We start from the raw sequence: 16,843 nt of genomic DNA, 5'->3' as shown, positions 1-16,843 counted from the left end.
CTGTCGGTTCGTTTTTTTAAAGTATGTTGTTCTGCCTTCTCATTGGTTGTAAACCCAAACACATGACTGCCTCGTCACTGTCTGAATGTACAGCCCCCTAGGTCTTAAAGGCATATGTCTCCAATGCTGACTGTATCCCTGAACACACAGAGATCTTATGGGATTAAAGGCGTATGCCACCACCGCCACACTCTTGCTATGGCTCTAATAGCTCTGACCCTGAGCACACAGATATCTATGGGATTAAAGGCGTGTGCCACCACCGCCACACTCTTGCTATGGCTCTAATAGCTCTGACCCCCAGACAACTTTATTTATTAACATACAATCAAATTAATATTTCAGTACAAATCAAAATAATATTTCAATACAATTAGATTACCACCACAGAGAAGACCATGGAGGAAGAGTGTTAATATAACAGTAATTTCTCACTGTTCTCAATATGCATTCCTCAGATTGACACTACTCAGTTAAGGAAATGACATTGTTGATAGGACCTAGTGTGCTCTTCAACTATAACATCGCAGTCTTGTTGACATTCTAGACTGATAGCAACTACACGTCCCTATGCAGTGTATTGCTGAATGTTCAGAAGCATCCTTAGATTCTATCCTCTTACTGCCACTGGTACTTCCCCATGCCTTGAAATCTAAAGTATCTATACATATTGCCAAATGTCCACTGGGGGGCAAAATCACTCTTGAGAACCAGCAGTCTACAGATTAGCAATCTTCCTATAATAGAGCTTCACTGTGGATCAAAGCTCAAGGCACTGAACAGCATTATCTAATGGATCCACTTACCATCTATATCTGGATAGCATTCAAATGTACTCGTGTACCAGTCTAGTGCTAAAAGGCACACTCTTGCATGTTGAATTAGATGACAAAGCTGTTCAAGTGATCCCACGACACAGGGGACTCTTACTTCTCTTTAATCACCTGCTTCAGCCGTCACTCCACATGGATCACAATTTGAGCATGTGCAAAACCAGAATTTGATCTCTAATAGACTCAGTTCTCTCATTGGTTATTCTTGCTACCTCAAATGGCCTTAGCTAGCCATTGGAATGACAGCCTATGTTCCAGGTTTGACTTGGCAAGAAATTCTTTCCTCTGCATGGTCTTGATTTCATTTCCTATTTGTGTATCTGCCTCCCCTACCTCTGAGTATTATGTGTCTGGTCCAAGTATAGTATTGGGACTCAGAATCCAGAATCCCAAATGTTTTATTTGCTTTATGGCCTGTCTTGATATTTTGACACTTGGGTCCCATCTGGCTCCTCAAACCAATATTAACCCAACATGAAAAGCTTTACAGAGTAAAACTGACCTTGAAAAAAACAGCTGTGAGACCTGGAAAAATGTGACACATAGAGACACAACAGACTGTGTTTATAATCTTACTGCTTTCATTGTCTGTACATACAAAATATATTTCCGATTATGAAATTATCATACACTTTGGAAAATTAGTAAATATGTCAAAATATCATCAATTATAGTTTTACTATCATTCAGAAATGACTATTAACTTTTACTGTCTAAAGATAAATACATCTGTAAGGGAAAATCCATACATGCCATATTTTTAAATTTTTACAAATGTGCTATCATGTTCTACCAATTATTTTATAGACTCTACTTTCATACTTTAAGCTGGATCTGGGGTGGTAGTCAAAATAAGTAACAGACCATACAGCACAAGCTTGCCTCACTGAAAATGCAGTCCTGGGAGGCCTTGGCTACAGAGACACACAGTGAGGGTGGTCCAGAAAGCATACCAAGGAGTCACAGCGCAAGCATGTTAGAATGGAACACTCGAGTGGCACAGAAAATCTGGTATTTTCCAGCAAGTAGAAGCGCTTTGATATATTAACAACTGTATAGGCTTGTTATTAGGGTGAATCCTATCATAAGCAGCCCCATATATCACATTTTAATATTTACTTACAATCAAGATCACTGGTGATCCCACATGATTAATTATAATGAAACTGAAAATTTCTTATTGCCTAGCATTTTTACTACAACTTTGCTATGTTTAGATATTCTTAAATCACAATACTTACCATGTGTTACAAATCACTAGACCATTCGGTATGGTAGGAAGTACAGATGTGTAGTCTAGGCTCCATCAAAAATATATACCACCCAGTTGTTAGACCAGCTAAATTTGTGTGTGTATTTGCTGACACTTACATAATGACGATATCATCCATTTCTTAGAAAGTATTCTGGTCATTAATACATGATGGTAGATCAGTTGTTCTCAATTTGTGAGTCGTGACCCCTCTGCGGGTTACATATCAGATATCCTGCATATAAATATTTGTATCAGTAGCAAAATTACGATTATGAAGCAGCAGTTAAATAATTTTATGGTTGGGGTCACCACAACGTGAGGAACTGTATTAAAGGGGTAGCATTAGGAAGGCTGAGAACCACTGCTATAGATGACCATCAAAACCTCAAAACCATCATATTTAATGACTGCAAAGTTTTTTAATCTGTGGATTTTTTATATATCTTTATCATTATCACCTTATATCTTTGTTTGTGTGTGATTTCGTCATCAAATAAATCCATATATCTCAATAGATTTTATGATAATTTGTCTTGACGAGTCATCTGCTCCCTTCCCCAAGATCTCACTATATGGTAGCACTAACCAAATTTGTCTTGATCACAGCTGTATGTGCTCTAACAACCGTGTCCTTGTGAAATCATCATATTAGCAGTATTTGCTGCAAAATAAATATTTGCTGAAATAAACTGCAGTAGATATTTTCTCAGATTCCCCAAAAGCCTTGGTATTTCAGATTAGCATTTAGAGCTTCAAAGGATTTTTAAAATATAGAGCATCACAAATTACCATAATACTTTCATTTTTCCCCTCTGCCTACTCTTTTAAGGCAAGCTAATTAAAAACCTCTCTCAAGGAGTTGACCTACTCCTGTATTTGAGACTCCTTCAAAGCCTTCTATTTAGAAGACTCTTCTCAGCATTCAGGTCTGTTACTTCACTGGCCAACGGAATCTCATTTTCTTCAGAGAGCGGAGTAGTTAACCATCACCACACTTTCATGCTGCCCTCTCTCCAGTCTGAACTTGAAAACTTACAAACTTGTTCTCAATGCTCATGCATTCATTCAATAATTCATCACATCTTTATTGAAGTCATATTACCTGCCAGCTCTGTGGATCAACAGATGAATAAAACATGGTCTCTGCCCTTGAGAAATTCTGAATTAGTGGGAGAGGCAAGCCCTGTAATGCAAGGTAGTAAGTTCCATAAGATATTTATGGCAGACTGTGGGAAAGCACTGTATTGTCATAGTTCACTATATCTTTCAATGGTGAGGATATCCTAGACTAGTTTAGAAAAATAATTTGCTCCTTCTAGAAAAATAAGGATTCCTAAGATTCTAATGATTTGAGCTAATTAAGAACAGACTAAAAGTAAAAATAAGAAAGCAACCTGAGGTGCTGGGAGCTGCATCGTGGATAGTGTTTGCCGGCAAGCATGAGGCCCTGAGTTTGGATACTCGGCAGCCATCTACAAGGACCGGTGTGGTCATGTGTGCCTGTAATTCCAATGCTTGAGAGCTAGAGACAGGGGGATGATGGGATATGCTGGCCAGCCAGTCTAGACATTTGGCAAGCTTTGAGTTCAATGAGACACCCTGTTGCTGTGGTTATTGTTCTTTTTAAATAAAACACTGATTGGCCAGTGGCCAGGCAGGAAATATAGGTGGGACAAACAGAGAAGAGAATTCTGGGAAGCAGAAGGCTGAGGAAGGGAGACATTGCCAGCTGCCGCCATGACAAGCAGTATGTGAAGATGCCGATAAGCCACGAGCCACGTGACAAGTGGGCTGTCAGACTGCCGGGACACAGAAGGACCTGGAGAGAAGCTCTCCAGCTACACCCTGTCTTGAAGAAAAAAGTGGAAACTAATGATAGAGGACACCTGAAATCCTTTTGCTTCCATGCAGCTCAGTGACATGCTTAGAGAGTGCTTAGCATGCATGAGGCCCTGTGTTCAATCCCCAACGTCATAAATGAGAGATAGAAACATATAACATTAAATCAACAGTAAGTCAGCCTGGTGGGACATGACTTTCACCCCAGCACCCAGGATGCAAAGACAGGAGGATCTCTGAATTCAAAGCCAGCCTGGTCTACAGAGCACAGAGCAAGTTCCAGGACAGCCAGCGATACACAGAAAAATTCTGTCTTGAAAAAACAAAAACAAAACAAAAAACCAACAACAACAAACAAAAAACCAAAAAATAGAAATGTAAAGTTGGAAAACTTATATTTGTTCTTTTTATAAATTATGATAAAATGCAGTGAATTAGTTGACTGACTATGATGAAGAAGGGTAAAGAAATAGACATTCAACAGTTTAAATAATTTAACATTTTTAATTGGCACTTGGTCACTGTAGATATTTATAGGGTGCAGTATGATAATTGAGTAGCACAAGGGCTTAGTGATGAAATCTGGGCAGTTGGCACCTCGTGTGTTGGGATCCTTTGACCCTTTTCCTAGTTATTATGTGACAGACAGTACATTTCTGAAAATGACAGCCATCCTACAGTACTGCAGAATAGGAGAACTCAGGTCTCATATGTGCTTGTGTTTTGTATTAGATGTCCAGCCTCTACATCTACCCTCCACCCACCTCTCAACACTCTTCCCCTGTAGGGACCCTCTAGTACTACTCTCTGTTGCTGGGATCGTTTTACAAAGCTTCTATTCTTCATAACCATTCTTTTTTTGAGAAAGCAGAAAACATGGGTCTGTTATATTAATGAATACATTAAAACGTTACATCAATTAAATAAGGGGAATAAAAATGTTAAATAATGCATGTCAAAAGCTTCTAAGATATTCAAATTCAGTACTGTATTTCACGTGTAAACAAAATTTGCATGTAATAAAAATCCATACCTACTATGTCATGGTTTTAAAGGACAAATAAAAGCTACAAGAGATCACACAGGTTGATCGAAGTCAAATGTTTTTTTTTTTTGGTTCCTGTCTTGACAACCCTCACGCATTTCATTTTCATTTCCCACCCATTCCTCATTACATCAGTTATTACAGTTCAAGCCAAATTGCAATGACTGTGTAGAAAGAACTTAGGTCAACATTTTGTTTATCAGTAGAATGTTATGTTAACCACTGACAGTGTTTAGAGTGGCTGGCCCAGGGTAGTGACACAAAGCAGGCCATGCAAGTCAATTTTCCTACTGTTTTGGACCCTCCAGAGACAGCCTCTTCCTTTGTTTGCCTACTCTGGTGAGTGCTCTCATCACAGCACCCTCGGTATGTTACTTACAACCCATTTAGTTCTCAGCACTGCCAATTCTAAAATAATTTGTCAGGATTACATTTATGCGCACAAGGTATTTTTAGACAGCCCTGTGAGGGTAGCCACAATCCTACAGGACAAACTACCCTTCTTTGCCCAGTCCTAGGGAACTTGGGGACTTCAGTTGAATTCATGTGACTAAACAGTATAGAATTCACAGTCAGCACCGTCTGATTTTAAGACCCCACAGCTACCTCGTGCCACTTCTTACTCACGACACAAATGCCTCAGTGCCTCTGAAAGTTATTACACAACAGGGCACGGGGTGACTCTTGTCAACAAAGAGGTCCAAGGTCACTCAGCCCCCACAGTCCCCAGTGGCAACCTTTCTTCTATTTCGGCCATCATAGTTTGACTTATTAAAAAACTACATCAAAATGTTGCCATATGGATTCCTTCGTATTTCTATTTTCTCCCTCTGTTCTCTTTCTGGAACCCATATTGACCTTCCAGATCCACTCTTCAATTTATAGATTCATCTGCTTTATTTCTCTGCTCTGACTTGATTTCACTAATCATGCCTGTCCAGGTCTTACACTTTCAAAATTTCCATTTACTCCATCAGCTAATAGCTTGAGTCTTCAGCTCTTTCTCTGGTTTGTTATGTTTAGAAATGAGATAATTTCCAAAACAAACTGCTCTTGGTTTCCCAGGGTGAGAAGAAACCTTAGTGGGCAGTATTACATTTATTTTCATGTGGGCACCCTCATGGAATGTTATGGTCTTAGTAAAATGTCAATACCCTGACGGGTCCTGTACATTAAAATCTTGCTTCCTAGGGTGACTGGAAGGTGCTGTGGGCCTTTAAAAGGTGGGGCCTAGTAGAAAGTCCTTAGGTCATTGGGGTGTGCCTCATCAGGAGATTGTGAGACTCACGTCTCTTCTGCTCAGTCTCTCCCTTTCACTTCTAGTTCAGTGTCTGACTGCTAACTTGGACACGTGCTTCATCTAACTGTCACCTCCACCGGATGCCAAAGCGACCTAAGCTCTTCCTTAATCTTAGACATTGAATGCTAAAACTGTGAGTTAATAACACTCTTCTCTTTAGACAGGTCGTTGCTTGTGTATTTCCTTCTAGCAGTACAAGGCTGACTAATGCACCAGTTTAGAATAATTTTTATGATCACAGGGAAGTATCTGCACCTTGTGAGGAGTCTGAATTTAACCTCTACACAAAGGTGTGATGGTTTGAGGTTCTCATACGTTTGATGGATGTTTCAACCATGATGTCAGTGGGTGGATGGAAAAGTCTGTATCATTTGCCCAGGCACATTAACTGATGATCCATCTATGATGGCTGACCTACTGCAAGAGGATTAATATTAGCTTCGCATCAGCACAGGATCTAAGGAGGTTCATATTTTCACTCCATACAGTCAGGGCCTCAACACCTGGCAGTCTGGGACACAACAGTATTAGAGCATATGTTTGGTGTATAAGGGTCTGGGTGTCACCTCCAGCACTGAAAACAAAAGCAAAAATAAAATAAAAACCCAACAGTTAAGAATCTCTCAACTAAATTATTTCAGCTTCTGAAACTGCTTAACTTAGAGCGTATTTTCTATTTCTAGCCTGTGGGAAATTCATTCTCTTAGTTCTGAGTATCTCCTTCAATTTGATCAGGAGTCTATTTATTTTATTTTATTTTATTTGTGGTGGTGTTGTCGTTGTTTTGTGTGGTTTTTTTTTTCTTTTCTTTTTTTTTTTCTTTTTTCTTTTTTTTTTTGAGACAGGGTTTCTCTGTGTAGCTTTAGAGCCTTTCCTGGAACTCACTTTGTAGCCTAGGGTGGCCTCAAACTCATAGAGATCTACCTGCCTCTGCCTCCAGAGTGCTGGGATCAAAGGCGTGAGCCACTGCCCAGCTCAGGAGTTTATTTGTAAGAATATCTCTGTGACAGCTTTTCATCCACTGATCTACCACCCATTTTCCCTTTCCCCACCCACTGAGCTCCTGAAGAGCAGTCTGCTCTGCAAAGACCGCCCCCTCCCCACTTTAGTTGCTTATCTCTTTGCTTTCTGCTACCCTCCAGATTCCCCATCACCAATATGCAGAAACCAGGTCAGGAAGGAGATCTCCCTGAGGAACAGGAGTATTGGGAAGGAAAAGTCTAGCTTCCACAGATCTGTGAAGGCGAGACTATCATTCTATTGGTGTGCTTGTGATTCATCCAGGAAATGGTCTGATGGATTTTTAACCTTATAAAGTAGAGAAGTTTGCTAAAGGTTCCTTCTCCATACATAATGCAGATGTCTTTAGGGCAGACATACTGTTTAATGCAGAATTAAAATCTACTCTTAATCTTCAAAGTCTATTGTAAGTTTCATGATGGTGGTTCTTTTTAAGCCAGGAAAGTGCTTGAACCTTACAGTAAGAAAACCTCCTATGAGAACACGCTGCAAAGAGGATTTAAACTCCCCTTTCTCTTGAACTCTGATAACCTCACATTTTCCATCAACTTTTTATTCATTTCCCTACATTCTAATTCCTTCTACTTGGGCATTAATTTTCCCTGATGTTCATGGCATATACATCTTCCCTGCATGTCACTCCCTAGAATTTATCACGACAGTGGCAGCATCATAGCTGTGGGTAAGTTGATGCTAGAGGGCCTTGGAGATAGCTCTGTGGTGATGGCACATATTGTCAAGCCTGAGAACCTAAGCTTCCTCTCTGGAACCAACAGGGTGGAAGGAAAGAATGGACTTCCATAAGTTTCCTCTAGCTTCCACATGAGCTGTGTCATGTGCCTGCCCACACAGGTACACACACACACACACACACACACACACACACACACACACACACACAAACAATGCTTACTTTCCAACAGTGTCTGGTTTAAAAAGAAGCAGGAGTACCAAGCAGAACTCAGAGCACCACAGAGTCCCAGTTGCAATATGGGTAATTTATGAGAGACATATGATGTTAAGAATGATGATTGTAATAGCAACTGACATTCGCTGAATAATGACAAATACCTGTATTAATCTAAGAACTCTGCATAGTTGACAGTTTTACAAGCACTCCCATGTCTGAATTGCTGTTGCTATTTCCCACTTACACATCTGGACACAGACACACTGAATGTTAAAACCACCTTCAACATTACATAGCTCTTATTAGACAGAGTGACAGAGAAAGTTGGGAACAACAAGGAAAGAACTAGATCTGGTGGATCTCAGCAGCAGGGGCAAGAGGACCATACATTTATTGTGCTACAATGTGTGCACTTATGTTACAGTTATTGGCCTCTTGGTTCTTCATTCTCAAGTTTACACCACAAAACAGTGCATGTAATAGGGCCACCTTCAGCCCATCCCTGATGAATTATTAAGCTATATCAGGGAACACAAGAATATTCACACATAAGTAGTCCTTCTTCACATAAGCACTGCCAAGAAATGTGGTGTTGTGTTGCTGGAGGGCTTCTCTCCAGGTTCCACCAAGCCCCATAGTCCCACAATCCACGTATAAAATAATCACTCAGACGCTTATATCACTTATAAACTGTATGGACATGGCAGGCTTCTTGCTAACTGTTCTTTTATCTTAAATTAACCCATTTTTATAAATCTATACCTTGCCACGTGGCTGGTGGCTTACCGGCATCTTTACATGTTGCTTGTCCTGGCGGTGGCTGCCATGTCTCTCCCCCCTTCTTCCTGTTTCCCCAACTCTCCTCTCTCCTTGTCCTGCCTATACTTCCTGTCTGGTCACTGGCCATCAGTGTTTTATTTATATAGAGTGATATCCACAGCAGTGTTGTGTGTCGGTGGCATCACCAAGTATTATGGATTGCAGAACCCAGTAGGTTTCTTGCAGGTGATATACAGTCCAGCAATAAGGGTTATGTTCAGTAAGGAAAATGGACAGTGTGCAAGTTTTACTCTGGGTTTCTCTGGAGGCTGTAGGTACATTGACTCAATTAGAATCATTTTTAAATTTCATTTTCCTCAATACAGAACACTCCCGGAGGAAGCTCAGTTTACCTGGCCAATTGACTGCATGTCATATTCACTGTTCTGAATGCAATGTCTGCTAAAATCAATGAAAAGTTCTGGATTGATACGCTCAGATGGGCCAGATGGGGTGAGGTGGCACAAACCTGTAAAGTCAGCGGTTTGAAAGTAGAAGGAAGAGGATTAGAACTTCAAGATCTGATTATAATAGTGAGTTGGAGGCCAGCTTGGGCTACCTGAAAGTCTGTCTCAAATAAACAAACAAACGCAAATGTACGGATGTTCTCGTAAGACGAAGAAATTCTCAGAATGGATACAAGGGATGAGGGACAGCAAATGAGCACATCCGGAGAAAACCAGGGCCAAAGTGAGCTCTTGGTTCAGAGGTTGTCAATCAAATCCTGAACTGTAGAATTGCTGCTTGGACAGCCCTGCAGCATGCCACTGTAAGTTCAATGGTCAGTTCTCAATGAGAAGTCTAATAGAAGGCAGTATTTGCGGCTCCCAAGAGCAATATTCCCTACCTAAGGGTGAGTGAGAAATGCTCTTTGCACATACGGTGGCAGTAAGAAAACATGCTTGTCCTGGGCTTGGGGGTCAGTAAGAGAGAAAAAGTCGCCCTGGAGAGTATATGAGGTATTTGAGTTACAGGCTCAAATTCAATCTATCTGTGCAATATAGTAAACCTCAACTACACAACTTAATTTGACCCTAAGTTTGATGGTGTCTTGCAGCAATGTGCAGATTCAAATGCTAATATTCTCTAGGAAAACTCAATTTTAACTTCAGCCTTGAAGAATCTCTATATTTATTAGCCTCAGAAAAGTGAATTCAGAGTTAAAAATCCCAACCCAGATGGAATTAGGCACGGTGAGCAAATGTAGCTGCTTTTGAAGAAATAGCACAAATACACAGTTTTCAGTACTGGATTTAAAGTAAACAGAAACAGACTACGTTTAACGCAAAAGAAATAAGAAAAAGGATTTAGAAGATAACAAAATAGCTTCTACAAGTATGCCATTTTAAAAAAATTTAAATTGGACATATACAAATATTCAGAATAGTGTATAAAGTACATCTTCAAAGTGTCATCTTGTTCTTTTGTTTTGTTTTGTTTTGTTTGGTATGAGATAAGGTTTCTCATAGTCTGGGCTAGCCTCTTAACTACCCATGTTGCCAAGGCTCGCCTTGAACTGCTGATCCTCCTGTCTCAACTCCCGAAGTCTGGGGATTTCAGGTGTGCCTCGATGCTCCACTAGACAGTCTAAGAAGGGATCATTTCCTCAAAACACAGAAGCAGTCATTTAGTACACAAATTTTTATGAAAGAGATTTTAAGATAGAAACGGAGCAGTAATACACTAATTATACCACTAGATAACATTTGCTAAGGGTAGAAAAAGAGCCAGCCCAGGACTATAACCCTTAACCCAGCTTAACCATTTACCCAATATGAATTCGAATCATTGCTGGTACGTCCCAGCAATGGAGTAAATCTCCATAATTTATGGTTGGTCGTTATTTATTTATTTTTATTCTCAGGTGCATTAGAACATTTGCTTTACAATGAACACGAGATACGCCGCAAAACATAACTGGCTATTGCGGACTATTTGGGCATCTTTTAATTTGGGAAATGCACATTCGCTCCTGTCTCAGTATTTATTATCTTAAAGTTACAGGGACAACAATCGGCTGTTCCGTCTCTATCTCAGGAGTGCATAATGAAGATCAATTCCAGCAGAGAGTTCTGTTCTAAACAATCCGAATTTTCCGAACTTGGCCGATTATTCTAGCGTTTAGAATCTTTGCTATTTGCCTAGCACGGCTAGAAATCCATGACTCACAAACGGCGGGCTTGGAATCACAGCACAGAACAGGTGAAAAGTTGTTCCTAGTTGTGTCAGACAGGCGCATACAACTCCCGTCATTCCCCTTCCAAGAAGTCAACAAATAAACAGAGGCACCGCATTTCGGATTCTGGCGTACTCGTTTCGCGCAGGCGTGTGGTTTCTGTAGTTGCGACGCCGAGAAGTGCCCGCGCTGGTGGCCCTGCTCGGAAAAAAAAAGACTACATTTCCCAGAACACCACGGGGATCCGCACCGGTCCGCTGACGTCAGCGCCCCAGGCAGCCAATGGCAACGGCGGGCGGCAGTGAGGCAAGCGCCGTCAGGCGCCAAAGTGGAGCCTTTTTTTTTTTTTTTTGCTTTTTTTTTTTTTTTTTTTTTCCTTTGCCGGAGTCGAGCGGGTGCTGCTAGCGGAGGCGCCATATTGGAAGGGACAAAACTCCGGCGACAGCGAGTGACACAAATAAACCCCCGGACCCGTTCGTCCCCGCAGCAGTCAGGGCCGCGATGTTGTACCTAGAGGACTATTTGGAAAGTGAGTGCGCGGCGCCGGCAAGGCGGCGGGCGGGATCGGCGGCGGGCGGGAGCGCGAGTGGCCGGGCGGGCGGGATGGCGGGAGGGAGGGGGAGCGGGGGATGTTTCTTTCTCACGGTAACTGGCAGCCTCGCTGTGAGCCGCCCCCCCCGCACGCACGCACGCACGCACGCGTGACGCCAGCGCGTAGCCTCGCCGTTGGCCCCGCCCTCTGACGGACTGTGCCTTTGACAGTGATTGAGCAGCTTCCGATGGACCTGCGGGACCGCTTCACGGAGATGCGCGAGATGGATCTGCAGGTGCAGAGTAAGTGGCGCGTCTCCACGGCCCCGCGCGGCTCCGGCCGCCCTCGGGCATCGCCTGGCGGGTTCCCCGCGCTACTTTTCTCGGGCTGTGGACAGGAGGCGGCAGGCACACCATTCCGTTAACACGCGGGGCACAGCAAACGCAGTGTTTGTGTACTGCATGGAGATGACGACACTGCACCGCAGTGGAAACTCGCGTGATTTTGAGAAGGTTTGCACTTGAGCCTCTGTGTGGAACTTGGAGTTCTGCATTCAGACTTAAAAGTTCCTTATATTCCGAATTTCTCAAGAGTAAAGACTGAGGACCACAGGTTCTGTGATGTTCTTTAGGGAGCCTAGTGGACTTGGAAGGCCGAACTTTGACAAGTTGCATATCATGAAAGACACTTAGAGCTGTCAACAGCATGGTTGGTTATTTATTTTCTCAGCCAAAACGAGTGAGAGAAATAATGATGATGGAAATCTTCTGATCTGCTCTTTATAAAAATTTAGGCATTTGGTAGGCTTTCCTCCTCATTTCTTTCTTGTTTTATAAACACAGCCAGGCTGGTCTTACACTCACTATGTATCCTAGGCTGCCCTAATCTCCTGGTCTTCCTGCTTCTGCCTGTCTGGTGTTGGGATTTATAGGCATGGGCCACCATACTAGCTCAGCTTTGATTTTTTTTTTCTGCCAATCAACCTTGGTAGTTTTTGTATGTGACTTATTCCCCAAATTAACCTTGCTCTCTTGAAAAGCCATATGGAGGTGGCTCAAAGGCAGCTTGAGTTTGCTAAGAGATTGTTCTTTTCATTCTCAGTCCCACACCTCCCCCCCCCCCCCACTTCTGTACCTTTTGTTCCCTAATGTACTTCTCAATCTCTGGGTCATCTCTTGGGCTCATAGCCCTGTAGCCCGTCATAAACGTGTGGTAGGTGTTTATGTGATTTTCCTTTTTGACTTAGATGTAGTTGCAGTAGTAAACATTTGCTAAAGCACATTCCAAAGGGATTGAGCAGAGCTTGGTGGCAGGTAGATTTGGATTTGCTTTAGGACATAACCAGTTTCTTACCTACCTTGGCTGCTTTGCTGCCTTGGGGCATGGTAAAAGACAATCTGAGGATCTAAAATAATACAGATAATTAGGATGTATAACACCCATTACAAATAGGTATAAAATAAGGGATATTTAAAACATTTTTAATCTTTCAAATTTTTAAAATTCTGTGGTAGTTTGGATTTAGTCTACACATATTACAGGGTTTTCAAATGTATTTATTATTTTTGTAAGCCTGGTGTTTTCTGAAGTTAAAAGTGATTATGTATTAACAAAAGTAGCAGCATGTCTACTATCAGCACATGAACTGAAAGCAAAATAATTTTTAAAAGTTAAGATTAACTACAATGTCTCACTTTTTTTGAAAGCTATTATGCACTGAAGATCTTTAAATGATGAATATAGTGAGCAAGTTTTTCTCAATTTCCGTAACAGAAAATCCCATTTATTTATTTGTCTTTTTTTTTTTAGCAGTCATCCACTGAGTGCATTATTTTTGGCACGAGCTTTGGAAACCCCTTGCATAGAATAAATAGCATGTGTGTTGATGAGTAAATGGTATCTTAAGTAAACAAACGATCACACATTTCGTAGCCTCATCAAGATGAATTGATGGGGTGCTTGATGCTATGTTGCAAATGTTGAATATATTATCACTATTTTTCTTAAAAGAAGCATGAAAACTTTCTAGTAGTTCTCTTAGTGACCAGCAGCTATGGTTGCAGTGACAGCTGACTTAATGCCATTAGCTGATTCCAGTGCTGTGCTACTCAAGGCTTGTGGCATAGATCCTTGTCTGTGTGGTTGACCCCACCTCGGTTATGGGAAAACGTTTTGAAACAGCGCAAGTCAGTACAGAATATTGCAGCTTTTTAAAACTAAGGTAGTTAGGGCATTACTGTTTATAGAATAAAAGCGTAACATGTATAAGCCACTAGCAAATTAAAACAGTACATGTTGTCAGGCTTCTTTTTCTTTCCTCAAATCAAAGCAGTTTGGTCAGCTAAGTGTGAACTGTTTTATTATGTCAGATGCGATGGATCAACTAGAACAAAGAGTCAGTGAATTCTTTATGAACGCAAAGAAGAACAAACCCGAGTGGCGAGAAGAACAGATGGCATCCATCAAAAAAGTAAGTGGAATACCTTGATGATTGTCAGTCACAATTGGGACCCTCTGAGAGAGAGATTTAAAATTAGGTCGATCCCTGGATATTGAGTGAAGGAACATTCATTATGAGTGACTTGGGGGGTACTTGTTATAGTTTAGAGCAGAGGTTCTCAACCTGTGGGGCGGGACCCCTATAGGAGGCGAATAACCCTTTCACAGGGGTCACCAAAACCATCAGAAAACACAGATATTTACATTCGTAACAGCAGCAAAATTACAGTTATGAAGTAGCAATGAAAATGATTTTAAAGTGTGGGTCACTGCAGCACGAGGAATGGTATTGAAGGGCCTCAGCATTAGGAAGACTGAGAAGCACCATTTTAGAGCGTCCTGTAGTTCTTTCTGAGGTTTAGCTAGTGCTGGGACTTAGGGCTGTCCTCCAAATTAGAGTGCTGATTAGATAAGCTCACGGAGTGTATGTGATGTGGGGTCTGGTGTCTTTAAAGATGCATTGGAAGCATTAACTTCAAAGACTTGGCTTTGGCCCTCACCGCCATGTAGCTCGTGACTTGGGTCAAGTCTTTTAAGACTAGGAAGAATAAGTAATTACACCCAACCTTGCTATAAATTTTCTGGGAGCTACAGAAAAATTAAAACTAAAATGTTCACAGTTGTGTTATTCTTCCATGTGGAAGGAAGGCTGCTTCTGTTACGAAGGGGAAAAGTCTGCATTCGTAAGAGAAGTGGTCCTGCCTTATATACTACCTGGGGACCCAGGTGTGTAGGAGTTTAGAACTTGCATATGTAAATCCGGAACTCACTGGCCATCCCTCTCAACTAAAACGTTTTTGATGTAGCGAGCTTGAACATACCCCTAAAAGTCTAGTGGTGTGTAGAAGCTCATAAGATACTTTTTTTCTTTTTTAAAAAGTAAATTTTCTTTTTAAACTATAATATGGAAAAATATAAACTACAGTTTGGGTGGTGTGAATTTATACCTAATTTAAAACTAGAGCCATAGTCATGCAGGTCAGAATCCTTTCTATGACTGTATTTTTGTTACAAAAGTTGGGGCTGGAGAAATGGCTCAATGATTAAGAGCACTGGCTGCTCTTCCAGAGGACCAGGTTTTATTCCCAGCATCCACATGATGGCTCACAACCATCTATAATTGCAGTTCCAGCGGACCTGATGCCCCCTCTCTGAGGCATGCAGTACACATACATACATGCAAGCAACATATACACATAAGATAAGTATTTTTAAGTTGTATAAATGGAGTGTTGCTATGTTTTATATGTTAGCTAAATCTTAACATTCTTTTGTTCTTTAATATATTTATTAACTCATAACTTTCTAGTAAAGAGACTGGACTTGGCATAATTTCTTTTACTTGTCTTTTCTGAGATTTTTGAACATCATCTTTTAATTTTTAACATTGCCCTTCGTTTTTAATGCTCTCCCAGACACACTCTACCATGGGAGGCTTGCTATTGCTCATATGAGATGGCTGGATGATAACAAGGTAGAATAATGAAGAGGCAGGAATATATATGTGTATGCATGTATGCTAACATTACCAATGCTTAAAATGAAAACGTTTTTCTTTAGGACTACTATAAGGCTTTGGAAGATGCAGATGAGAAAGTACAGTTGGCAAACCAAATATATGATTTGGTAAGTAAAATAATGTGCATATTATGTAGTGTGTGCTAGAATTCAGGATTTTGTTATCAATCTTATTAGCTTAAATATAAACTGGAGTGTTGCTCTCTTGATCATATTTAATTTGAGATTTCAGCACCTGTGTCTTGGTTTCTTTGGGGAAGACTCATAGAAGTGTACAGTGTCTAGTTAATAGATCAAAAGCCACACATTTCAGTGATGATTACTGTAGGAGTGTGGGTAACATTTTCATTTCAGAAAGAATTGGCTTTATCTACTTAACCCTTTTTTCTACCATTTTGAAATTATTCCTATGATAAAATGTGATTAAGAGTACTGTGTTAGTGAAAGGTTTAGGTAGTCTGATTAAAATGAGAAAGAGGGTTCCATGTAAAGTGTGTTTTTTGTTTTGTTGTTGTTGTTTTCTGTCTTACTGGGGTTTTTGTTTTGTTTTGCCCTCTTATTTGGGGGGTTGTTTTATGTTGTTGTGTTTTGAAAGAGAGAAAAAGAACGTGAAGTTAGGAGGGCAGGGAGGTGAGAGGATCTGGAAGGAGTTGAGGGAGGGAAGAATAGGATCAAAATATATTGTATGTAAAAAAATTTATAAAAAGAAAATGAAAAAAAGTATTTCTTGCAACAGATACTCTAAAAGTTTGGAATCACCAGGAAAAGAGTTATGCATTCATTTGCTTCTCAAATTGATGTTAGGATTGTAATGCAAAGCTTCTCCTTAGCTATGTAGTTTAGGAAAAAATTAATTTCTCTTTTTGTGTCAAAGTAAATTGAAGCAGAAAAACAATGTTCACTTTTAGTTGACTTCAGCTTTTACATTTTATATCTTATTTGTGCTGTGTTTTCCAGATATAGTTTACCATTGAAAAAATACATGCAAATAAAATGTTATTAGTATACATGACACATTATAAAAATGTTCTAGTCTCATCTCTTTTACTGGTGTAAAATACTCTGACCAAAAGCAATGTAAGGGAGGAAAAGATTTA

The 16,843-nt window shown here is 40.6% G+C and overlaps 1 protein-coding gene across 2 annotated transcripts in view; it reads left to right on the top strand.

Annotated features, from left to right (window-relative positions):
• Positions 1 to 11,567: 11,567 nt before the first annotated feature.
• Positions 11,568 to 16,843, top strand: part of Ing3 (inhibitor of growth family member 3) — a 29,591-nt gene continuing 24,315 nt past the window's right edge. Inside the window, exons 1-4 of one of the 2 annotated variants that reach the window (XM_006994488.4) lie at positions 11,568 to 11,726; positions 11,960 to 12,031; positions 14,099 to 14,199; positions 15,789 to 15,854. In XM_006994488.4, the coding sequence (XP_006994550.1) occupies positions 11,699 to 11,726; positions 11,960 to 12,031; positions 14,099 to 14,199; positions 15,789 to 15,854 (267 nt within the window). In that variant the 5' untranslated portion in view covers positions 11,568 to 11,698. The remainder of the gene's footprint in view (positions 11,727 to 11,959; positions 12,032 to 14,098; positions 14,200 to 15,788; positions 15,855 to 16,843) is intronic. The other variant, XM_015987973.3, reaches the window with a different exon arrangement.

The sequence above is a fragment of the Peromyscus maniculatus genome, chromosome 3 (genome assembly GCF_049852395.1).
Source record: "Peromyscus maniculatus bairdii isolate BWxNUB_F1_BW_parent chromosome 3, HU_Pman_BW_mat_3.1, whole genome shotgun sequence".
In the NCBI taxonomy this organism is placed as follows: domain Eukaryota; kingdom Metazoa; phylum Chordata; class Mammalia; order Rodentia; family Cricetidae; genus Peromyscus; species Peromyscus maniculatus.
The sequence above is the reverse complement of the archived record's forward strand: the minus strand, read 5'-3'. Positions and strand labels throughout refer to the sequence as shown.